The sequence below is a fragment of the Cavia porcellus genome, unplaced genomic scaffold (genome assembly GCF_034190915.1).
Source record: "Cavia porcellus strain 051 isolate PalLab524CR breed Dunkin Hartley unplaced genomic scaffold, mCavPor4.1 scaffold_12, whole genome shotgun sequence".
Taxonomy (NCBI): Eukaryota; Metazoa; Chordata; class Mammalia; order Rodentia; family Caviidae; genus Cavia; species Cavia porcellus.
Genome location: NW_026947495.1, coordinates 32,380,795 through 32,406,932, shown reverse-complemented (window position 1 = coordinate 32,406,932; position 26,138 = coordinate 32,380,795). Strand labels below are relative to the sequence as shown.

The 26,138-nt window shown below is 35.6% G+C and overlaps 1 protein-coding gene across 7 annotated transcripts in view; it reads left to right on the top strand.

The window, feature by feature from the left end:
* The first annotated feature begins 1,732 nt into the window (after positions 1-1,732).
* The window catches only part of Lrp1b (LDL receptor related protein 1B), a 1,703,137-nt gene continuing 1,678,731 nt past the window's right edge, over positions 1,733-26,138 (top strand). For 4 of the 7 annotated variants that reach the window (XM_063259028.1, XM_063259024.1, XM_063259025.1 and 1 more), the window contains exon 1: positions 1,741-2,478. In XM_063259028.1, the coding sequence (XP_063115098.1) occupies positions 2,295-2,478 (184 nt within the window). In that variant the 5' untranslated portion in view covers positions 1,741-2,294. Of the gene's footprint in view, positions 2,479-26,138 lie in introns of all 7 variants that reach the window. The other 3 variants (XR_010050782.1, XM_063259026.1, XM_063259027.1) reach the window with 3 other exon arrangements.

The window sequence follows — 26,138 nt, the reverse complement described above, 5'->3', positions numbered from 1 at the left end:
GCTATTTTGAGTCTTATGTCATTCATGATTGGTTTGATTGATGATTACTTTTAAAATCTCTTGTTACACTTTACTATTCTGTCACAATGCATCTTTGATATTTTCCTTTTCCATTCATGGAAGAATGTAAGTCAACCAAATTGTCTCAAAGAGATCACATGCTTTTCCCCATCTAAGTCACATAATGGGCTCATTATTGAACAACACTGCATATTTAGAATGCTGTATCTGTAGAACACTGCTTATTTAGAATACAGTATCTCTAGATTTTCTCTCTGTCTTCCATCACGTTTCCCCTTTCCTAGTTGACTGGAACATCCTGTAGAAGTGGATGAGTCACTGTGGGAATTCTGTACATGACAAGAGTCTTTGGTGGTTGTACTACTCCAACCTACTTTTCCTTGCACTACGTAGGTGGAAGCTAGTGGTAGAAATGATACAGGAGAAACAGAATCTGGATATCTTTAGCATGGCTTGTCAGCACTCCTCATTTTCTTGCCAAGTCTTAAGTGGATACAAATTTCCTAATAGCTGACCTCTTGGTTGACTGAACGGGATCATGTAGGAAAGACACCTACATAATTTGTCCCAGGGAATAAGTACTTCATAGAATGGAGAGGATTTTAAATCCTTGAAAAAGAATTACAGTATCCAAATATTTTTTTCTGTCTTTAAGCTTCCATTCCAAAGTCTACAAAATTTGGCATAAAATATAGTAGAAAATTTTTCCTTTTCTTTCTTTTATAGTATATTTTAACATATAGAGGAAATTAGATATGTAACAACTACAAAAAAGATATATATATATATATATATATATATATATATATATATTAGATATAAAAGGTAGAAAGATACATATTTTAGACACTGAATGATCTGGTTATAAGGGATGATAAACTTTATTTTTAATATGAAAAAGTTGATTTAAAAGACATTCCCATAATGACTAAGTTGAAAAGGTAAATTCCACAGATTATTGGCTATGTTCTAGAGTCACTGCTGTGTTCTTTAATCCAGTTTCATTAAATAGTTTCTATGAAGCATCCAAAGAACTCGAAATAATTTCACTCTCATAAACAGCTAGTTCATAGTGCTGACATCCATCTATACGTCTCTAGCAGTAAAGTGCAAAAAGTGCTCAAAATATTTTCCTGTTACTTTTCAATTATCCTAACATTTCAAATCTGTTACTAGAGGAGGAAGATTGACATTAATATGAAGAAAGTCAGCTTCCTACTACTAAGATTTTTGCAATTTAATTCCAGTCTTTTATTAATGGCAAACTGAAATACTAGGTATTTGGATGATCAGGTTGAGAAGTTAAGTGGTCATACAAACATGTCCCCTCTTTTTTTCTTTTAATTCCACTGATTCACTTTGAGGTATCTGAGTGGTTTTGCAAAGTTCCCAAGCCACCAGGGCAGTATATGGAAAAGTATATGGAAAGAAAACAAAACAACAGTAAACCCACCACAAAATCTGTTTAAAATGGCTCAAGGTACCCTTTAAAAACAGAAACCCGCAGCAAAACACACTGCCAATGCCTTGCTTTACTGCTCCCTGCTTAGAGATTTCCTTCTCCTTGCACCTTCTCTTCTTATGAAATGCTTAGTGACTTTGGGCTGTTTTGCTTCATGTTTCTGCTGAGTCACTGGATTTTAGGTCTCTGTCCCCAGGTGCTACTCAGCGTAAAAGTTAAAAGTGCATTCCCGAAAGCACTGCGATTGTGTGTCAGGGGGGAGCAAACCATTTCCCTGGGAGAAGCTCAGAGCCTTGGCTGCTTTTCCCTCCCTAGGAGGCTTCGCAGGAGAGGAGCGCAGGGATCAAAGCCGCTTTGCTGAGAGCTGCTAATTCCAGCTGGCTGGCAGCGCAGCGCGTCCCGGGCGCCTGGCTGGTCTGAAACCCCAAGTCCCTTCAGAACAGCGTGGAGTTACTTTCCCTTCAAGGAGACTGAAACAATCGTGATTGGTGGCGTCCCGGTTCGCGGGGTGTCTTCCTGCTGTGCCCACCGCCTCTTCCCAAGCGGCAGAGGTGATCCGTGTGCACGGCGAGGGCGCGCGGCGGCCGCGGTGCTGAGCGGTGGGCTCCCCCGCGCGTCCTCTGCCCCCCGCGCGTGATGTAAGACCAGACGTACCCTGCGCGGAGAAGTCCAGACACGCGGCGGCTCGCTCGCGCTCACTCGCTCCCCGCACGGCACGCGCGCATCCCTGCACCTTCCGCGTCCTGCTCCCGGCGGGCGAGGCGGACTCGCTGGACCCGCCGAGCCCAAGGATTCGCGGCGACGTTTGCAGATGACCGCGCTCCACGCCGGGCCCCCAGCGCGGGCCAGCGCCACGGGGCCGCGGGCGCCGCCGAGCAGCCTGCAGCGCGGGCTCCCTGCGCGGGCGGCCAGGATGTCCGAGTTCCTGCTCGCCCTGCTCAGCCTCTCGGGATTACTGCCCATCGCCAAGGTGCTGACCGCGGGAGCCGGCCGAGGTAAGCGGGCTGCCCTGCCTCCCCTCGCCGCCCTCTGCCCGGGCTCCCGGGGCGACGCCGCGGAGAGTGAGTGTGAAACTTCAGGCTCAGCGGCCCCGCGCCCGGACGCGGTGGCCACTCGCTGGCCTCGTCCCGGGCACACGGGCGAGGGGCTCTGAGCCGGGCCGGGTCCCGGCACCCTGCGACGCTGCCCTGGGACGCCTGACAGGTCCTGATTTTGCCCCCTCGGGAGCCTTTGGACTTGACTGTGTGCTTCCACCCGCGCACTGGGGCGCAGCAGAGGTCGGTCCGAATCCAGGTCTCCCCGAGTGTCCCCTCGGGTTGGCTCTCGGCTGCCAGCTTTCGCGGGCTCCGGGGTCTCCTCCTGAAGCACGTTTGCCCTCAACTTAGCCTCCCGGGTTAACTACCTTAGCTTCTGCTTTCAGAGTCCAAGGAAAGGTGAAAGAGCCTCCTGGGGCCCCCCTCCCTGCTGTCGCCCCTTCCCCTCCCTTCCCGGGCAGACTCTGGCAAGCTTTGTGTCCCCCAGTGCAGAGGCTGGTAGGGCGCACGCACCTGCCTGAACTTGACTTTTTTTTTTATTCCTAAAGGCTGCGATCCAGCCCGATGGCCAGTGGTACCACCACAAGCTTCCCCAGCTCCAGAGTGCCTGGCTCTGGCTGGGCCTTTGCTCTGGCTTTTTCTTCAAGTAGCTGAGGAATAGAAATGTGTGTGTGTGTGGGGGGGGGCGGTAATGGGGAACAGGGCAGAGAGGAGTGGGAATTCTAATAAACTGGCATTCTGTAAACTTTTGATTTGGAAAACCAAGTATACCAGCGTAAGTTTTGGTAATCTTTGTATAACTGCAAAAATTAAAAAAAAAGTGATGATTACTTGAGACCAGGCTTGGAATAGTTAACTGATCAAAGTAAAACCAGAAGTACCATAAATCTATTTTTTAAACATAGAATGAGCTCATGTTGATAAAAAATGTTCATCTTTTTATTATAGTTAGGAAAAAAAGAGATGAAAAAAAGAACGAAAAATATCCAGATGTCAGTGCCAACCAAAGGGGCAAAATGTTGCAGTGGGAATTTAGTGACTGTGTTTATAAGAAGCAAATTATGAATTGATTAAAAATTATTACTTCATTATAGGAAACAATAGAGGACCGAATTGTAGTGCTTCTATTTAACCTGAGGTTGGCAACCAGATTACAGTCTTTATAGCATCCCCACAGGTATCATTTTCTTTGCCGGAGGTGGGACTAATAGAAGTTCCTTGAGAAAATGTGGCAATTACTGGTAGAAATGTTTTCAACATACATTGCAACCTACTCCTGTAGCTTCTGAGTTTGTTTAAATTGCCTTGAAGTTGGCATGGAATATTTGAAAACTATCGTGGTAAAATGGGAGCCCATAGCTCTAACTTGAAATGATGATGTCTTTGATCTATAACAAATGGCTCGCAACCTTTCTTAAGAAGAATGTTTAAAGTGCTACCAGAGCAGATGAACACAATAAAGCTTTCAGCCCAGTGTGCTAGCAAAATAAAATGACACGGGCAGACTGCTGCAATTGGGCTCTTTCTGATGGAGTTCCCAGTCTCCAGACTTTGACCTCACATGTAACTAAGTCCTCTGGGCTTTTGTGGTTGCTTCGGAGGTTGGTGCTGTTTCCACTATGATTGAAATGAATACATGCAGGTAACTTTACACAAAGTTAAACATGTAGACACTGAAGCTTTTTTTTTTTTTTTTTCAAGATAGGAAACTAAACCACTCAAAGGATTATATTATTGCCATTTTTACTTCCATGAAGGAGAAATATCGAAGATGTAATAAGTTACTTGGAAAGTAATTGTTTTCATCATTTATTCATTGTTCATTTTGTTTTGGAAAAAGTCACTATAAGATGCATCAGATAATAAAACTAAAAATAGCTCTAGATATACCACCAGTTCACCACTATTGTATATGTATATTTAACTCAACTTTCAAAACTTAGAAAACTTAAAGTGTCATAGCAAGCTATCAAAAGTGGTGTGAGCCCCACCTTTATTGGGGAGAAGGGGAAGAAATCTTGTTTAAAGATAGTGAAAAAATTACTGCTGCATTATGGCAAACTTCCCTCACTGAACTGCTGAAACAGAAGATGTAGGAATATAAACTCAAGAAAGAGGTTAATGAGATGTAACTTTCAGCACAGGCTTGTGTCAGTTGTCCTTGAGGACCAGAATAGTCCTGTGAAAACATCAGTTGTTTTGCAAGAGTTAGCTCAATGCCAAAAACTGTGAAATCACTTTTAGGTTCTCCAAATACATATTTGAGAGTGAGTAGTTTCTTAACCCGTGGAGATTGGATAGGGCATGTTTGCTTTTAAATTCACCTGTGCTATCTTTTCCTTTGTAAGTTTATAAGTACAAGCTTAAACATTTCATTAAATAGAAAGGTACTGGAAAATAACTTGTTGTTTACTGAGTTTAATTGATATACTTGTGCTTTAATTATGTATTTTTATTTTCTTAAATTACATTGATTATTGATTCAGAGTCAAACTAAGGTGGATGCCAGTTCTTATTAGATTTTATCACATTAGAAAAAGGAAACATCTTTGTAACTAAAAAGCCATAAGTGGAAGAAGACTCAAATTCACTTAGAATCAACTAATTTGTCATATAATGATGTCATATCATATCAAAGTATTGTTTAATAAAGATTAAGACTTTAAAAGGAAATATATTTTAAGTTGTCAAGTTTTATGTAAAGAAAAAGAATTGATAAACCTAGTCTGTTTTAAATTCTTGAGTCTCATACATTATGGAGCTATATTTCCAAAGAAAGTTCAGGCTGATATTGCTATTTTAATATGTCTGTGTATAAATCTATCTAAAAATGACAGTCATGTTTGTGTCAAAATTTTAATATTTCTCCCCTAAAAGAACACACTACTATTTATGTCTCTTAGTATTCAACAAAATTTCATTACTGTTTTTGCTTTACATAGTCTCTAATCTTTATTTCCTCCCCCATTCCTATCAAGCTCAAACTGAAACTGGGTAGTAAGGAAAGAATTTTGAGAGAAAATAAACACAAACTTAAATACATTAAAACAATAAGGAAAGTATGAAAAGCAGAAAATGAAGAAAAGAGGGAAAAAGAATAGAGATAAAGTCAGAAGTTAAAATTAGGAAAAGGCTGAAGTGTAATTAATGTTCTTGAAGGCATTAAAGTATGTTTACTGAAAATAATTTCTCAAAATTATTTTTCTTTTTAATTTCATAATATATGCCCTATGAATATATTTTCATTTTTAGAATAATTTAAAGAAATGTCCATTTTCATGACTTTGAATGTAATTAAACCTCAAAGAGAGGAAAAATGTGAGAATATTACAAAAAACTTAAACGTTAACTTGTCTATAGTAATTAAGGTGAAAGTTTTATTTCTTAATTTAAATGAATATTCCCAGGGTGATGATAAGTGATATTATTAATGGTGATATTTTTAATGGTCTGTTAGGAATAAAATAACACTTTCTAAGTACTACTTATATTTTGGGGTAGAAATATACAGACATTTTTAGTTTAGAGGAGACTCAATCCAGGACATTACTTCTTGCAAATTACCTTGTTAATTTTGTATCAGATCCTAAGACAAACCATGAAGATAAACTCCATTTTAAATTCACCTATGTGCTGGAGATTTAGCTCAGTAGCACAGGCTCCTGCCTGGCAAGTGTGAGGTTGTAAGTTCAATCCCCAGTACCAAAATTAATAAACGAATTCATCAAACATGACCATGTTTTGGTCTTCAATGAGCATTACAGTGTTGAACTATTACTGAATCTTCTCATAGTGTGGTGCTTTAAAGTCATCCAATGTTATGTGTTTGCTCCTAAGTTTTCATTTCATATGAGATGTACCCCTCTCTCCATGTACTTCCTGGTATAGAGATTCTGTGTAGTAAAAGCATCAATCATGCATAATCATAGATTTCCTTGTCTTCAGTGCCTTCTGTCAAAACAAGGCTTATATAAAAGAAACACTTGTCTTCATTCTAGATAAATACATTCAAAGAATGAAGAATTAATTACTAAAACTGAAACATGTTTGTAGCAAGGTGATGTCATTAGTCAAACTAATTTAGCATTAGACAGGGCCCATCTACATTTGCATGACCTCTAAAATGGCTGCCTTGGCACAGACCCTATGAGAATGCCACTCTGGTCTGAAAATCGAACTTTTTTTCTTAAAAAACCTTTATTTTTAAACATTCAGATAGAAACATGTCCATTTTTATGTTTGCTGCTGCCCTAGAAAACAAAAACAAAAAGTGGGATGAAATTTTTCAAACATTTGCCTGCTCACAACATGTAAAAAAGTTCTAATGACTTTCCATGCGACAGATATTTTTGAGTGACTAACAGAAACTTCAGTGGAGAAAATAAATACCAAATTGTGTTTGATTTTGTAAAGGCTGTGATTATGATATGTTCAATAGTTACAATTTTAAACAATATTTTTGGTAACAAGAATGCTAAACAAAAATAAAGCCAAAAGATGAGAACCAGCACGATGGGTTACTCAGATTGTGTAGATGGCAGAAACTCTTACCTGGAAATATCGTCTTCACTTGAGATGGTTCAGAAAGTTTTCTGTCCTTTCCTGAAGAAACCAGGAAATGACAAAAAGCCATTTACTTCACTGACCAAAGAAAGCAATTCACAAGTTTTTTGTTTTTATTTGTTTGGGTAGGGAAGGGAGCAAAAATTAATCAAACCCACCACTTTTTATCATTCTCTGTGGAGCTAAATAACATTAATTACAATTCTTAAGTTTAACATATACAACAAATAATTGAGAAAAGGCATAGGATGAAATTACAATTTAGTCATCAAAAATCAAAAGCCTAACAATCTTCTGGACTTGTACAATTTTTTTTTTTTAAATTTTGGAAGGAGACATTTAAAACTAACTTCCTGGAAATAAACTAATATTTAAGCATTAATTAAAATACAAAGTAAATATATTTTTGAAAATCAATTTGACTTGTTAAAAGTTACTTTTGGGCTAGATTTCATTTGTGCCATGTATATTTATGTCAGTTGCCTTTGAAATTATCATATTGAAAGTAAAACTGTATATTTTTCTGGCTTTTCTGTACTTTCTCATTCAAATAATATGTTGATTTCACCCAAGTACATCTGAACCTTTTATATAGAGAAAGAGAACAGAAGACTTCAGAAGATTCTGCCATACATCAAAGCAAGTAAGCTAAATCTTCCAAACATACACATCTTTTGCTGCTAGCACATTTTTTTCTATAAGCTGTCCTCTTGATTGTAGATCTATTTTTTCCTTACAGATGATTTGGTGGCCTCTCTTCCCAGCCTACCACCAGCAAGGCTGTAAGGCCAAGTAAAAGTATATGTATTTATTTTTTATTGCTGTGTTCTGAATTCAGTGACATGAAAATATGGCCTTACACTCTGTCTCTCTCATTCTTTCTCAGCCTCTCTCTCCTAACTGCCTCCTCTCAGTCTTTTTCTCTGTCTTTCCCTCTTGACTTGAACTTTCTCCTCCCTTGACTTGGATTCTCTTTGTATAAATCCACTGATTTTGACTGACCTAGGGAGTAATTGATGAAGTTGATCAATAACTAAATAAAAAAGGATTGTATAATAAAATGTTTGTCTGTTGAAAAATGATATAGTACTATCAATATCTGGAAATTTTTCCAAATATTCCAAAATAGATATGAATATGTAACATTTCTGACAATTGTCTTCATCGGTAGAAACCAAGATCAGTAATCTCAATTAATATATTTTTACTATAAGCTTCTTGTTTAATTTTATTGTTCTAAGACATGATGTTGAATATTCCTGTGTATACAAAAGCTTATATATGTATACTATTGTACCTATTCTCTTTATAGAAGACACTATGCCTTTCTTTAAGGAAGTACATTTTCACGCACAATTTCTTCTATCTTTAAGAGAGAAAAATAACTTGTAGAAGTAGATAGAGCATGCTAGCTTGCTAAGATCCTAGAATTACATTTCATCTCACAGTGCTTTCTTATTAACAGTCAGACGTCTCTCCCTCAGTTGCATGCACTTCATTGTCCTGACTGGCTTCACCTTCAGACCAAAGACAGGTATTGTTGGAATCCGACCTCATTTTAGTCATAAGAATATGTTTCTTCTTCAGGTAAGATCAAGGTACTACAGACCGTCTCTTGTTTTATTCTTACAATCAATAGGACAAACCTTCCTAACTTTTCCACATTGCATTGACATCCTTCAAGACTTCCAAGACAGCTTGACTTTAGAAATACGAATACATAATTCCTTAAGAATTTTTCTACCGCTGAGTTTTTATTTAATGACAGTTTGTCACCTTAGCCTTTTCTTCCTAAAATGAGCAGAGAGAATAAAAATGAGGGTGGGGGAGCAGAAGCAAAGAGAAATAAAACTTAGTTGTGATTGCTTTGAAGGCTCCTGGGGTATTTTAAGGTATTTGTGAGAAAGAAGCGCTCGCTGTAGGCATAATGCTGATAACAAAAGTGTGTTTAGAATGGTCTCTTTTCCTTAGAAATTAGGATGTATATGGAAAGGAAGGACAAGACCAAAGATAATTTTGACATTTATTGAATGTGTTTGCTTCTGCACACACAGATCAAGTGCTGTAGGAATCTCAAACTTTTGCTGAAATATAGGTTCCGCATTTTTAAATACTATGTTTTAGATTATCTAAGGTAGTGTGTGCATTTCCAACCATTTTACTGATATATTTTATTAGCACAAAAATGCTGCAATAACAAGTACACTATGTTAAAATATTCCACTGTATTTAATTCTTAATTTTTAAGCCATTTGCCCATGACTAAGCTCTGAAAGTACAAAAACAACAACAGAAATTCATGAGTGAGATTCACGCCTCATCACATGAAAGTATGACAGGCTGGGCCCACTGTGCATCCATATTTTGGAAAATTTCACTGAAACTCAGATTTTTATGTGGAATAATCGAGAGTGTAAGCTTTCTTCTTGAACCATGTACAATTCCAAGTGTAACATGAAGGCCAATAGTTCACCAGCACAATATTGATGTCTTATAATACAGTGTTACACTAATCTTTTAAAGAGCAAATACGATTTCTTCCAACATGGAAGAATTAAGATATGTTATGTACATATCAACTCCCTGCAATGAATGTAATCATTATATGTTTCAAACACATATGAATAAAATAATTATATAAAATTTGGAACTTATGAAACATTTTCCCCTGTCATCATATTACATTCTATGCTATAGCTCCCTTCCCTGCTAGGAAGCTTTCTTCCTATTTTCATTTCCTAATGATCTTGCCAAATGTTTTGAAATTAATTCTGACAGTGAAAGAATCAACATCCTAGCACATTTGCGGCTCCCCTTGCTGCTCTTGTTGCTGGGAGAACATAAGGTAATGAAGACATGTGGTTTTCTCTTACGTGTGTTTTAGTCTGGGTGCCCAGTGAAAACATCACCTGAATGTTAGAGAATATTGCAGAAACTGAGCTGAGCAAAGAAGTTTGCAGGGTCTCTACGCCTTCCATGAGTGCACAGAATATGTTTGTGAAAATATTTTGTGTCATAATCACATTGCATAGGTACATTATTGTATTAATTATGTTATTAACTTAATGTAATTTTATTTGCTAATGGCAAAATGCCTTATATTTTTAAGATGTCTTAATGTTTTCTCATTTTTTTACTGCTGAAATCATTTAAGCCCTGCAGCAATTCATGTGATTAGTGGTCATTCACTTACTCATTCAATATAGTTGAGTAACAGTGATAAGCGCTGTTCTAGGTACTGAAACTGAGGCAAGTAGACAAGTAGACAGTGCAACTGGGCTGATGAAAGGCTTTTATTATGGGAAAAGATGGATGGCAAGCAAACAAGTGAATTTTTTTAGAAGATAAAATGGTGTAATGTGGGTTAGGAAAATGCTGTGAGGGAGGAGTAGTTGTAAAAATAAGTTTTTTATAGTGTGACTTAAATTTTAATACTAATGATGAGACACGATAGTTATGGATGGTGCTTCTCATGCAAACTCTTCAGAGTAAATTATGAATTCAGCGTTTTCTTCAAAAATAAAAAAAGGCTTAACTTTGTGAAGTAAACTTTGTGTTTAATAGAGACAGGGATTGGACAAATCCATATTTGTAGTGAAGACAGTTTGGTCAGCTAAGGCCATGCAGATTCACATGAGGTGTGATGGGTTTGGTTCACACTGCAGTGAATTAAATAGGATATTGTGAAGAGAACAGAACTTGCTTTGGGTGTGTCCCTGGGGAACTGAACCTAGGGCCTTACATACAGTTGACAAACACTATAGAATCAACCACTAGCCAAATCCCTTTTTATTTTGAGACAGAATCTCAATATTTTTTGTCTTTAAACTTGCCATTATCCTGCCTCTTCTTCCAGGTAACTGAGGTTACAGGTGTTCCACCATACCTGATCATAGTTTTGTAATGAGATCATACTTGGTGTTAAAGGAAGAACATGAAGATCATAGTGAATACAGTTTAAGGAGTTATCATGATTAACCTGGAGAAGATGTGGTGGCTTAGATGAAAAGGGAGCATTAGTAAGATGATTAGGTAGAGTAGAAATTCATGTCTTTTATTTAGGAATATTTTGTGGGAGGATCCATACAAGAATAGTTTATAAAAATGAATACAGTAGCATTCACTGTGTTAGGAAATGTTATGGTTTGGATCTGGATTTTCCACCAAAGTCTACATGTGCTCATAGATGGGGATTTTAGAAGATGATTGAATTATGGGGGTGCTGTACTTGCTGTTAGTGGGTGGTGTCTGGTTCAAAGAGATAGGAGATAGGGGGCATGGCTGAATGTGAGTATGCGCCTCCCTGGTTTCACCCTTTTCTGTATATTTCTGGCCACCATGATGTGAGCAGCTTTCTTCCATGGCAGGCCCTTGCCCCATATATCTTTCTGTGTTCATTGGAGTCCAACATGGACCAACATTTCTGAAAATAACCTCTCTTTTACAGTATGAGTGTTGGGAAATTTGTCCCAGCAAGGAGAAAAGTGACCAAGATAGGTATCTAAGGCATGCAATAAATCTTCAAAACAAAAATTTTGTAGCTGTGTTAGCATTTTAAGCAGTAATATACAATGAGGTTATTTTTAAATGGATATATCCAATTTGTATCACCTCTTATTAATTTACACAATGCATATTTCACAATGTAAAATTCATTAAAGTCATATGTGAACTTTGTAATATTGTTGGCCTTCGAACTGTTGTTTGTTGTTACATCTCAAAATCCTTAAGAACATTTCCCTATTCTATATTTATCTTTAAGACATGTATAAATTCCATATTTGAAATTAGTACAGTGTGACTCACCCTATTTTTTTTTTGAAATTTAGTTAAAATAATACACTTAAGAACATTCTGAGCATCAATGAACATTCAGCAACTATTATGCTGATTTGTTTTGCCAATATAAACCAGTAGCAACTGAAAACACAGAAATTGGCCTATGGAGACTCATTTCTGTTTTCTTTTTGAGAAAATTCTGAGTTTCTTTTTAAATGCTTCAGCTTAAATATTTGACATGATTGAGAAGAATTTGTACTGACAGTCAGGTTCTTGGTTATGAATATTCGATTAGATTAGAAAAGAGAGGAAATTGTAGGAGATCTACTATTCACTCTCTGTACTCATCACCCTTATTGGAAATTCCAAGAGAACGGTATGAAACAAAAGGGAGCTGGCATCAAATGTAGTGAACCTACAGTTAGGGAACCCTGATAATAAAGAATTTATGACCTTGTATTGCTTCTTGGTCAGTTAGAGCCCTTGAACTGTTCTCCTGCATTCACCCATTGAGCAAGTGTTGTAGTACCTAACATGTACTGTTCTCAGGGAGACTTCTATACCTGGAGATAGAAACAGCTACACTAAACCCAAAACAAACAACATAAGCACTCATTTAGAAACATACAGCTTTGAATTTTCAGGGAAAATTTGCATATGGCTACAGAACAAATGCTTTCAGTTTGCTTAGGTTTTGTTGGAACTTTAAAGTAAGAAGAATGTAAAAGGAGGAGAAAGACAAAGGAGAACTGTTATATAAACATCATGGAAAAGGAAAAGTACCAGAGCTTAGGGTCTGTGTGAGAGAACAGAATACTGTATGAAGAAAACAATTAACATTAAGCCAATTATGTTACCTTATGTCCAAAGTTATTTGAGGATTTTCTTGAGAGATGGTACTTGCAATTTATTCATTGTTCCTTGCTGCTCTCTCTGCTGTTTTCTGCCTTAACTGAATGAAATGCAATTTAATTTTAAAATTTGATATTAAAATCTACATCACATGGTACCACCAGAGTGCCAGTTTGGTCCCCACATTATTTCATTCTTTCACATTTATAAAATGTCCAAATAGAGCTCTGCACAGGCAGATTTCAGTGAACACTCAGCTGTTTTAAACACTATTTAATTGATACTGGGGCACCAATAATATTATGAGGATATACTTTACTTCTTTCAGAGAAATTCTACTGGAAATTCTTCATGCTTCTGGCTGGTGGTACATAAAAAGATAACTGGCATTTTACTTTTCAAGCATGGTGTGTCCTTATATTTAAAGGATGTCTTATACTGAATAGTAGGTTAACACAAAAAAGTGATCTAATATTGAGGCATATAGTATTTTAGAAATGCCTAATTAAAATACTGAAGCAAAATATCTCAACCAGTTTACTTGTTGTATGAAGAGCATACATGTGAGTTTAGTAGACATTTGCTAGTTGCATGTGCACAAATCTTAATTTTTATGTGCTACGTTTGTTCCATTTTTCATTCATGATGCCAAAACCCTGTTTGATAATTTGACCCCAAAATTTCATAACTGAAATCTACAGTTTGTTTGAATATGTTAAATAAGAAATACATAGTACATTTTATTAAGTCTTAGAGTGACTATGTCTCCTCTTATTAACTTATAGAATGCATGTTTCACAAAGTAAGAATCATTAAAGTCATACATCAAGTTTGTAATATTGGTGGCCAAAATTACATGTAGCAATCTACATTAGGATCGAAATATTTTAAATAAGAAATATATACCAAATGTTTATTAAGTCTTAGAGTGATTGAACAAAATGAAATTTGACACTGCAAGATTTTGCATTAATATTTAATTTGAGGTTCACCATAAATTTGTTTGCTGTGTATTTTAGCATGCTAAAAAGTTTGCCAAAAAGTTTGGAAATAAATTGATATGAGTAATTGAAAGCAACAGTGAGGGGAAGGGTTACTCGATACTTATGAGTATAAGGTATGATTTATGTTTCCTGTAGAGAATTTTGCCACATCACGCTGAGGTCTGTGGAAGGACTTTGTTCCTTTCATGAGGGAGGGATTATGGAAAAAAGTTCAAAATGAGTAAGAATCTACTTTTTTTTTTAAGGTAAATTTAAAATATAAGTAATGATTACATGGCTAGAATAAAAGGTGTTTGGGGAAGAAATAGTGTAATCTGGTAGAACAAAATTGAAACTTGCTGTACAGAGCCAAGGAAAATAAATACACACTCTGATATTAGTTAAGCTAGCAAGCTACCTTTAATCTAGCAAGAGGAAGAAAATTACTTAAGGCAAAAATAAACTTTCAGTGACTGAAGCTACTTGAGTTCACTGAGATTTAGAGATGAATGCCAAAGGGATTAGTAAACCTCTCTTCCATGTGAAATACAGGAGCAGTAGCTGTATTGCCATGTTGCAAACCTGTGTTTAAGAGTCACTATGTAAGTGAGATTTGAGCTCAGTGTATGAGAGCAATCACATTTCCTTAAAAAGCAAGAAGTCATATAAAAGAACCTGAAGTAGCAATTTTGCCCATTTCCCTCTCTTGTATAGGCAAAAGAAAATGATTGGCAACATTCTTTCCACAGTTTCACAGAGGAAAATAAAGTTGCCTGTAGATTGTGAGATCCCTGGACTCACAGGGAAAAGGCTGCTTAAATTTCTTTGCTCGTCATGAGAAATAATAACACTCCAACCTACTTACTGACCTTTATGAATTAAAGGGCAAGATACAGGCCATGTTTCACAAACATAAAAGCATGTAGCACTCAGGCTAGTGAAAATGTTCTAGGTGATATGCAGATTGGAAAAAAAAATCCTCACTGTCCAAAAGGGCAGCCAATATTCATATTCGGGCTTTGTGCGAAAGTGATAGATAGCCACAGTGGCCAGACCTTGGTTAATGCAAGGGAAGGTAGAAAATCTGCATTTTTGTATATAGTTTCCTAAATTTTCAGCATTGTTTATCCTGTTAAAACACAAAGCACAGAGAAAACAAAAAGGATGCCAGAAAGGAAAGCTGATGGATTCAGTACTAAGGAGGATGAGCTATTAGCTTCTATGGGGCAATGGGACCCCTCAGGGACCAAAAACATAATGGTGGCTCAGTCCCACTGAGATCACATTGTACTTGTCATTTTGCAGACTAGAGATGCCACTAGAGAGGTTAGTATAATGCCCTGGAATTTTAAGTGATTATTGTCACAAATGTGGGTTTGGAAAGGATACACAAATGAACTTACTTGGGGTTCTAGATTCCTTTTACCACAATATCCTCTCTCCCGCTACACATAAATCGGAATCAGTGTGGAGAAAGAGGTACCACAACATGCTGTTAATGACTCATTAGGTTTATAAGATTATACCCAATTGTCTTAGTTAGGCATCTATCACTAAAGGTCATCTAAGAAATGTAATTGTTTTTTTCATTAATTTAAAAGAAAAAAAAAAACAGAAAAAGCAAAAGACACAAACAACAAGAAACCCTATTACACTATAAGCTTTCAAAACAAGATGATTGGAATTTATCAAGGTTGTTATATTGCATATTGAGAAACGGAATTCTTAATAGTGGCGAGCAAATGCTAATAGGAGATATTACTCAGCTTCAGTATCCCAGGAGGCTTGTGAAAAAATATTCTGTGTGATGAATGACAACCACACAGTATTAAAAAAAAAAATCACCATGACACATACAGATCATTACTGAAATGTGGAAGGGAAACAGAGGGAAGCAGATGAAAATTGTTGTGTAATGAAATGAAGATGGCAAAGATACCATCCTGAGGGAGACACAAACGGGTGCACATTTAGGTTTGTGTTTCATTTTCCATTTCCTTGGGAATACTCGGACTGAGATCAACTACATACTCTACTACCTCTGCCCTTAAATTTTATATCTGCATTTCACATGAGAATTAGTCTAGCCAAACTCATTATTTGAAGCAAGGTACTTTCTTTTCACTTCTTGTTTTGAAGTAACTTTAAACTTATATAAAATTTCAGAAGATTAGTATAAAGAGTTCCAGTATAATATTCACCCAATTCCCATAATGTCAAATGGAAGACACATCTATAAGACAAGACAAAAGCTAAAAGTGTAACATTGCTACAATAGAAGTTACTGATTAAAGAACAAGCTTTATACATCTTTTAACAATCTGCCCATTAATGTCCTCCTTTATCTCAGCATTAAATTTAGATTTCACACTGCAATGTGCTGTCATTGTGTTCTTATAATCCTCTAATCACTGATAGTTTCTCTGTCTTACCACTGAACATCATATCCTGGGCTCCTTTGAGAACTTCTGGTCAATTCTCTGGTAGAATGCTCTGCAGTGTGGTTTTGTCTAATACTTTCTAATTGTGGATGGATATTATGCATTGCTGACAAGAATAGCACAGAAGGCCCACCCTGCTGAGTGTTACCAAAGCCTGCCAGTGTGTCTCATTATTGGAGATGTTTGCCTTGATCCTTAAGTTCAGGTGGTGTGTTTTTGATTCTTTCTGTACTTGTTGATCTTTTTTTCAAAGAAACGTGTGTTAGGCACATTTGCTTGACAAAAGATATCTCTGTCCCCAACAAATTGATGGTCACATTCAGATGGGAAATGTAAGCAAGTCATACAGAGAATAACTGTGCAAGATCTGGTCACACCTGCTGGAGGAATACACTGTAGATAGTGATTCTATCTTGCCTTGTCAATGGAGAATTAACAGAAATGGAAATGCTAGAGATAGTAAATGGGTTTGATCTTTTGTATGTGTCTCAATCAATTGATCTTGACTATGCAGCAGGCTGTAGAGAAAGGTTCTATAGTGGGGTATGGTTGATGTTTCCAAAGATCAGAATTAAAAAACGTAAGAATTTTAGCCTCTGGCCTGTATACCCTTCCTGGCTTTGTTAGCACAATAATAGCCTTTAATAATTGCCATGAAAAAAGAATATTGTCTGTCCATGGTCTAGAATTTCCAATGAAGTAACTAGTAAAATCACTACTAAAGGAAAAAGCATAGGATTGTATAAAAGTAAGTGTCTAGTATATTGCAAAGCCTTGAATTTCCTTTGCTCTATCTTACAAACATTTTATTGTTTTGCTTTTTAAATGCCCCTTCTCCATATGACCACAGTATTATGTTGTTCTTGTTTTAAACTTTCTGGTGATTTATGTAAGCTTCTTTTACATGATCATTTTTCATTCTCCACAAATTGAAACTGCACTTTTTTTTTCAGAGACTGTGAGAGCAAGCATAGCCTAACCCACTAAATACTTTGATTCACCTTAGGTCTTTGGATACGTCCATTTCTAAGGAGGTATTGTCTAAACAATTTAGATGTAGAATTACACATCTGAGCAATAGTTTGATTTCTGATAATTGCTCTAGTAAGGTAGTGAAAACAGCTAGCTGGAAGCTAATGGAACACCCATATTGAGTTTTTTAACAACTTAATACATTTTAGGAAATGATTCATCTGCAAAGCGTTATGGCTTACTGAGAAAAGCTGTACACTGAGAACCAGGAGAACTGGGCTCAATTCCCAGCTCTGTGTCTGACTCAGTCTTTGTCCTTCAGCAAGTCACTGAGCCTTTCTCTGTGTCTACTTCCTGGCTGGTATAATAAGGAGAAAAATGCATAAAAACTCCCACCTCAACAAGATGGTCTGAGCCTACATTCAGTCTGCAACCACTGAAGAGATCTTTCTCCTTCCTGCAGTTGCTTTTATTAGCGTCTAATTGGATTGAATTTCGCAATAGGAGTATAGAGTTACGATTAACTTCAAAAGAATATTCTAAGAATACCTTAGCTCTTTAATTTACACTGAAATTGTACAACCGTACAAATCCCTGCAAATTTTCTGAGAAGACTTGTGGATTCTGGGAGCACAAAACTATGTGTTGCCTTAGACCTCTTAACTAACCAGTGGTGGAACCTTACTCTGAGCACAGCTGAACCCATTGGAATAATAGTTGGAATTCAGTGGAGTAAAACATTATCTAGCAATATTTTATTTCAGAAAAATTATTGTTATGTTTAAACAATGGGAGAGTCAATGTAGGCTGCAATATCAGTGTGGTACATGAAATGGTTTGCTATTTTATTAGTGATTGTTGCAACAAAAGATATTACAGCTTTCATTTATCTCCATTTGAACTAATCTTTCTGGTTCATTTTATAATTTTCTGGTTTTTCCTAAATGTTTTTATAGTATTTTAAATTATCTTTCCTAAGTAATCATGAACTGTGCATTATTTTTTGTTTGTTTGTTTGTCTCCTGATTCTCCCTTTAAAATGGAAAATTCTCCGCTCCATTTATTATTCCGTGATCTAGTCCTTTGGAAATGACTCTTCCACTTGTGGAATATTTTATATTCCAAATTTGCTTTTTTTCATATATCTTGGTCCTCTATTACCAGTATTTTCTATTAAGTGCATATTAGATCTGTGGACTAGACTGGAAATCATATTGAATGTTGCTGGACAAAATATTTCCTAGGTAATTTTAAGTATTTGTATGTAAATAACTGTGTACATATATACTTTAATTAAAAAATTGCAGATGTTATGAGAGCTGGGAATACTGTCTCATATACTGTAGTGATCTGCTTTGACTTTGGTGCAATGCTCAGTAGCAACAGATTGGATCTCTATACTTAGCAGATCTTTGATTGCCTAAAATCTCTAAAGTGGAGATAAAATATATCATTTTTGATTGTTTTGAAGTCATGAAAAAAAATACCTGGCAACAGTAGTCACTCCTGTTAGTAGCAGTGAACACTAATAGCAATTACATCTGCTATTATAGGCGTTCCTCCTGTAGAGATTATAATGGTTGATACATTGTGTCAACTTGGGAACTGAGAAATTTAGAAGTTTCACTAAGTGACTTGGCAGGAGTCTAGGATCCTCACTTTGTAAACATTGGCATACAATATAAAGAGGGAGAAGAAGCTTGCTCTCCCCTACTTCTTGCTCTTGTTACTTTTGCTGTTTTCTATCACCATGAACTGTTTCCCCTCTTGCCATATCACCCTACCATGGACTGAAACCTCCACTAACTGTAAGCGAAAAATAAACCTTTCCTTCCTTAATTTTGGATGTCAAGTATTTTGTCCCAGCAAAGAGAGAAAAGTAACCAAGACAGACGTGCATGATCAAAAGGTGTAAGATTGGAATAAGTTGTGTAAAGAGAAAAGCAGTGATGTTTACTCTAGTGTATCTGGTGGACTTTTCTTGTTTCTTGGTTTGTTTATATATACCACCACATAGAATGAGTTAAGTGAAGGACACAACATAAGTTATTTCCAAGTAAATTGGGTCACAAATAATAAACAAAAGTAAAGACCTTACTGAGTAGTACAAAGTACTAAGTGTTACCAAGAATTTCAAAGTACTAAGTATTACAAAATAAAAACAAAGAGCTCTCTAAGGACATTATTTTTGTCCCAGGATCCTTTTTTGTGGGGGGGGCTTTAACTTTGATGCAATAAGAAAAAAAAAGACAAATTCAGAAATGTACATATGCACCATTTCCAACAATTTATAAAACACACATTAGGCCTGTGGCTAAGAGATTAGGTCTTGAAGTCAATCAGCATGTATTTAATAACAGGCTTTATAATTATTGTCTGTCTGATATTGACCTTCATATATAGTCTGTCAGAATTTCTGTGAATGGAATTCATAGAAAAGCTCAAAATTCTTAAATATAGCTGTATGTAAACCCCTATATTAAAATCATTGCTTAAGGAGCCAGGTGTGGTGGTGCATGCCTTAATCCAAGCACTCTAGGAACTGAGGCAGGAGAATTTCTATGAGTTCAAGTCCAGTTTGGGCTATAGAGTGAGTTCAAGACCAGCATAAACTGTATAATAAAACCCTGCTTCACAAACAAAAAAAGTAATATATTTTTTTAATTTAAAAAAAGCAATCAACGATTAATACATGTTTTATACTATCATAATTATTATAATATACTTTCCTAGAGTTGCAGTTTTGCCAACAGCAGGAAAAGTCCAATAAAGTTGTGACAGCAGAGCTCTTGGGCTGTAAAGATGGAAACTGGTAAAGACGTAAGAGGAAGGAATGACATGAAGCCTTCACTGTGCATGTCAATCTAGGGTTGCACATGTCTAGAAATACCTTTTCTAATCAACGTGTTCTACTGTGCAGACTCTCATTGCTCAAGGGACACTCTTGAGCCAAAGGAATTGCAGGCACAAGTTAGTGAAGGGCAAGAGGACCAACTTCCAGTAGTTGTTTCAGTATTTTGTTATGAGAATATTGATGAAATCTTAGAATGAGATGTGGAGGGATGCTCTTTATGACCAGTGAACCCAAGATGGCTCATAAATCTGTCTCAAGGGCTGATGGTATAATTTGCTGGTAGAATGTGTGCCTAGTGTGTGTGGCCATACACACAAAAGGGTATCTAAATAAGTCATCCAAACATCCATAAATATAATTAATGAACTACTTTATAATAGGAGAAAAGCTCCTTATTACAGAATATATTTCAATATAGAGTCTCATGTCTTCTCTAGAAGTTAGCCATTTAAAGTGTAATTTATTTTCCATCAAATGCTCTAAAATGCTCAGCTGCATTCTAACAGAGACGTCCACAGATCCGACCGCATCAGAGTGTTCAGTGTCTCCTATGGCTTACTAACTTCGCAGCCAGGCTTCAGTCCAGGGCTTGGTCTTCAAGCTGAGAGTCCTGTGCGATGTCATACTATGCCGATTCTGAGAGTGGACTGAATAGAGGGTTGACTTTCAAATATTTACTATTTATTTGTACCCGTACAAGATTTTACATTTTCCTTTAAAACAAACAGGTGGGGGAAGAAGGGGCATATGTTATCTTTTATGCTCCATGAATGTTACAGTGCCCTTGAAAAGTATGACGTTTTCCCTTAGAAAGAAGAGTTTGCTTGTATAATATCAAGTAAATTTTCAATGCTCCTAAATGATAAATTTACATAAAGGATAGTTTGCTTTCTCATCAGAGTCTGTATGTTTAAGATTATATGTCAGAAAATCAGAACGAAGACTGAAATCAGGGGTTGGTTTCACCTCTTCCTAACATTCCATGCAGATTTTGAAAACAACCAAACAAGATATAACATTTGAATACTGAAAGTGTACTTCTTGGTTGTTACCATTTCTCTTTAGATAGAGAGATTCTGAATAATTCCTAATGCACATTTTGCTTTCCTTTTCAATGGGAACAGCTCCCATTTAAATAAAGTAATCTTAATATTTAACATGGATTTTTCTTTCTAAAGTCAAAAGTATTAGATTCACTTTTGTGCAAAGCAGTAAAAACAAGCAGTTACAGGGAAAATATGTACTATTGTGGGTTTCTTTATACTTAGGAGATACGCTTATTTTAATAAACCAATATCTTTAAATTTTTCATGTTAAACTGGCAGATATTCTCAAAATCATTTTCAAGCATTTTTTTCAATACAAAATATTGCTCAGGGTAGTTTTGAACTCACTATGTAACCCAAGCTGGCCTTGAACTCACACTGATCCTTCTGCCTCAGCCTGTCAGGTGGGGGTTTCTAGGTGTGCACTACCATACCTGGCTGATAGCATCTTAATATAAGCATTACCAATAGCAGTGAAACAGAACTGCTGCAACAGATGTCTGTTATACTGTATTAATATGCTTTCCTATTTTCCTTGCAAATTCAAGAGTTACAATGTTATAGAAATAGAACGAAAACATTAAAACTCTTACAGAGTGTTAAAACATCAGTGCCACCAACTGTCAGAAGGATTTGGGGAGCCAGTAGGGAGTTGTGTTTATCCTACATAATGGATGTGTGGACACGGATCTCATTAAGCAATAGCAATCTTTGGGAGACTGTGGTTTCCCTCCCAATGTCCAATCCAAATGCACCCTTTCCTTGTCCATTGAAGTTCATTCTACTTAAGGCAATCGCCTGTCTCTTCCTCTCTCTGCTCCTCTGAATGTCTTTATGATGATAGTGTGTGTGTGTGTGTGTGTGTGTGTGTGTGTGTGTGTGTGTGTGCGTGTGCAATGCCATAGAAAGATTGTGTTTCTTACAAACTGGGACACTGGTTTCTTAAAAATCCATTTAAAAGAAAGACGTCATTTTAGTGTCCCAAAGACAGACCTTATATAGGTGTGATCTTAGTGACCAGTGAAGCAACCACCACTTGGTATAATAGTTGTCTTTGTCTGAAGTCACTAGGGAAATAAAACATAATGATTTCTCCAATGATTTCAGTGAGTAGATTATTTAAATCATATTTTCACTAAGATTAAAACCAAAATTATAAACTCACTAGGTCTCTGGTGAATAGAACAATATGGGTATCCATAAAGTTTTTAAAAACAAATTGTCCCTTCTGAAAAAGAAATAATTTATTTCTTTTGTCTCTCTATGTAAGATATTCAGAAGTGATAGAAAAAGTGATGCTAAAGCATACTAATAATAAAGGGCATGTTTAAAAAAGAATGAAATAAAAATCCCTTGACCCCTTGATAATGTAAGAAAATACATTGAGTGTCCACCTGTTCTTGTTAGGCTTTTTTAGTCTTAGGTCCTTTAATCCATTAGTCATTCAAATTAATATGAAGCCTAAATTTCAAGTGAAATCAAATACAAGAAATTAGAACAATGCTGTTAAGAAATAATCATTAAATAGCAAAGTCTCAAAAAATGGCATTTCTCTCTTCATCCCTTGATGAAAGATTTTTCTTTCTTTGAGAGTAAGACAATAGCTAGTGGCACTGACAACCTATGGTTTAGTTAATTTCTTTAGTGGATTTTTCTTGTAAGTATTGCATATCTATTAATAAATTATTTGAAAGTTACTTCTTAGCAGAAGACTTGAAAGAACAGATCCTATGAAATTTTTTTTTAGGTAATCATTAGTTTTGGCCTTTTATGTGGAATTGAAAATGAACAGTAGCTGATCGAAAAAAATAATTTGGGATAATGATAGGGGCTGTAAAATCACAGGAAAATTTAATTTCACAGAATGAATCTACTTTATTGTTTACGCAGAGTTTCTAGTGAATTACATGTAAGCCATCTCACCCCTTATTTTTTAAAGGGCACTTGCTATATGATTTTCAGAAAAACAATGTATTAATTAAACTTTGGGAACCATTAAGATATATTGGTAGCATTAAGTCTGCTAAGAATAGGACATATTTTCTAAAAATAGTAATGTCGAAATGAAGCAAATTATGTAGGAAAATATCTAATATAAATGTATATGAAACAGTTGATTGAACAATTATATATGCATTTTATGCTAACTTTCTTGAGTGACATAATCTTATTATAACCCAAGCAATGTTACAAACAATAGAAACTGTTAAAAGACAACTGTTTTACTATGAAAGAAATCAAAGTTTCCTTCTTCTTTTTTCCTTATCTTCTCACAGAATTAAATAATTAAATGCAAAAAATTCTCAGAAACATATTTTCATTTATATTTTAGCATATCTAATTTAACTAAGGAAAAATTATAACAATGTAGTTATAAACTTTTATATTAAGTTATATATAATCTGTATATACTATGATATATATTCCATAGTTTAGCTAAATAGAAGCTGTCATCAACACATAAATGTGATCAATTTTTAAAGAAACAAGAGGCAATAGCAGCTTTGAAAAAGTGAGTAGAATTTTGAAATAATGTAATGATTAACTTTATAAAATTTTATTGTTACCAGTTCATTCAGGGTTATCATTATTGCCACTGAAGTTTTGTTAATGTGATCCAGTATTTAGAAGTTAGCTGTAGGCAGGAGAGAGAAGATGCAGTAGTAGACAATGATAATGCAAATGACAAAAAGAAATGTTTTAATTTGTGATGTATTTCATGTTAGTGACATCAAAGTTTTAATGGAATGCAGCTTGTCCTGAAACCAAAGGTTTAGGTTTGTATCCAGGGTTTAGATTTTGTTGCTTCCTACCAGGGAAACTATAAACAAGTCACCTTATTTCTCCAAAACTGAGATTTTATATCTGGAACATATTACTAATAACTGTGTCCTACAAGGGTTTGTTACAAACCTGAAGAAGGTAAGGAAGCACGTTAGGAAGTCCATAACATTCTACAGAGTTATTGTTATTCCAAGGTAGGCAGAATCTCAGTTTAATTTTTTCATTTTTAAAGTATTCAATTTTTATATCTTTATTTCTTTGTTTAATTGTCAATTCTGTCATTTCTACAGATGGCAGAAAACTTAGTTATCCATAACTTACTGTTTAAAAGTATTTATTAAAAGAATGTTAAGTACAATTGAGCACTGTAAAAAATATGAGGGATTTATTAAGAAAAAAATCTCATTTTGTGTTAGGAAGAACAGAATTACATTCCAGCCTTGCCATATATAATCTATGGGTCAATCTAGTTTTAAAGTATTGGTAATTATGTGTCCAAGTAATTCAGCATTTCAATCATTACTGGTGTTGGATACCTTTAGAGGAGTCCAGATGAAATATTGTGGAATTTCAACTTCTGTCATTTGTAAATCTAATTGTTTTTAAAAAGGGGAGTTAGATGGAATTTTGTACAATTTAGCTTTGGATTTATAGAACAATATTCAAGTCAGAGAAAATGTGAATTAATATCGTTATAATAAATTTTATGAAAAATATTCATATTAGTAACTGTAATAGAAGTAAACCTGGGATCACTGTTGGACAAGAGAACCAATTTAAAATATAGACACTGAAGAAAATTTCAAAATATAAACAGAATATTTTGGTTTAAATAAGTGTACAACTTCAGATTTCATGAATTCTCTCCAAAAATCTATTGCCAACTGTATCATTTTAACCTTTTACCAATGTTTGTTTCCTAGAGTGAAGTAACTATGAAATCATCAACCATTTTTGGAAAATTCAGTAGACAATTATTATTAGACTCTTCATTGATCTTTTTGTCCCAGATTCTACATTTGCAAACTACATAGGCTTATAAGAGAGTTAGCAATGAATAGAATGATTGTAATCAATAACTAGCTGGACTTGATGCATAGTATCAAGGAAAATATCTTGCTGTTGTCAAATACAAAGTAGATATTTGTATAATTTTATTAATTGAAGAGAGCACAAAAGTCAATCCATTTTGCTTTCATGCTGTTTAGACCAGCCTTTCATGTAAATCAAACATACCTTCTATATAAAACCTCCTAATAGTTTCCAGTTATCTTTAGCAAAAAGCCTTAATGGGAGGCACCAGGGGATAAAGATGACCTGGAGCTTGCAGCTCCCTCTGCCATGCACATTAGCCCATGAATATTTTCTCACAGCACTTGTCAGTCTTTGTCGAGGGTTGCTATCTTTTCTCTTAGAGTGTGAATAGAACGTGTTAAGAGTGTATTATGAGATGTCACATGTTTAAATAACGAAGACGTGAACTGTTCACTGCTTACTCTTGTCTCTCCTATTTTTTTTTTATTAGCATGTATTTGTATTATATTCATTGTGGGTAACTGGTACATAGCACATCTTTTCTTCTCCCTCTTTCATCCATCCCTTATCTCTTCATTTGCTTCCCATTGGAGATAGATATAGTTCCATACTTTCTATCTGTACTTTATTTTGCCTTTACTTCTGTTTTGGATCTCTCTATAGGAGAATTCCTGTAATATGTAAATTTGTGTATCTGATTTATTTTACCTAACATATGGTCTCAATGTGCATTCAGGTTTCTGTAAATGAGTCAAGTTTATCTTTCTTTATGCCAGAGTAGCACTCCTTTGTGTGTAAATGTCACATTTTCTTTATCCATGAATGTATTGTTCGCTATACAGGCTGCTTCACGTTTTAGTTACTATGAATTCTGTTGCTATAAAGCATGGGTATGCACGCTGCATGTGATATGATGTCTTTGACTTTTCCTGGAATATACGTAGAAGAGGAATGGTGTAATAAAAAGAAATTTATTATTTTAGTTTTTTGAGATATACCCATACTGATTATTATAGTAGTTGTCCTAATTTTCACTTCTAGTAACAATGCAGAATGTTCACTTTTTCCACTACAATCTTATGAACATTTGTTATATTTGAATTTTTTATCATGGCCATTCTTTCTGGGGTTAGATGGAATTTCAGTGCTGCTTTAATTCACATTGCTCTAATGATCAGCATCGTGGAACCTTTTATGTTGTATTTATTTGTCATTTGTATTTTTGCTTCTAACAATTGGTTGAATATAAGGCTAAGGAAATGTGTGGTCCTCGTTGCTTGGAATGTGTCTCTAAACAGGGCAACCCTAATGT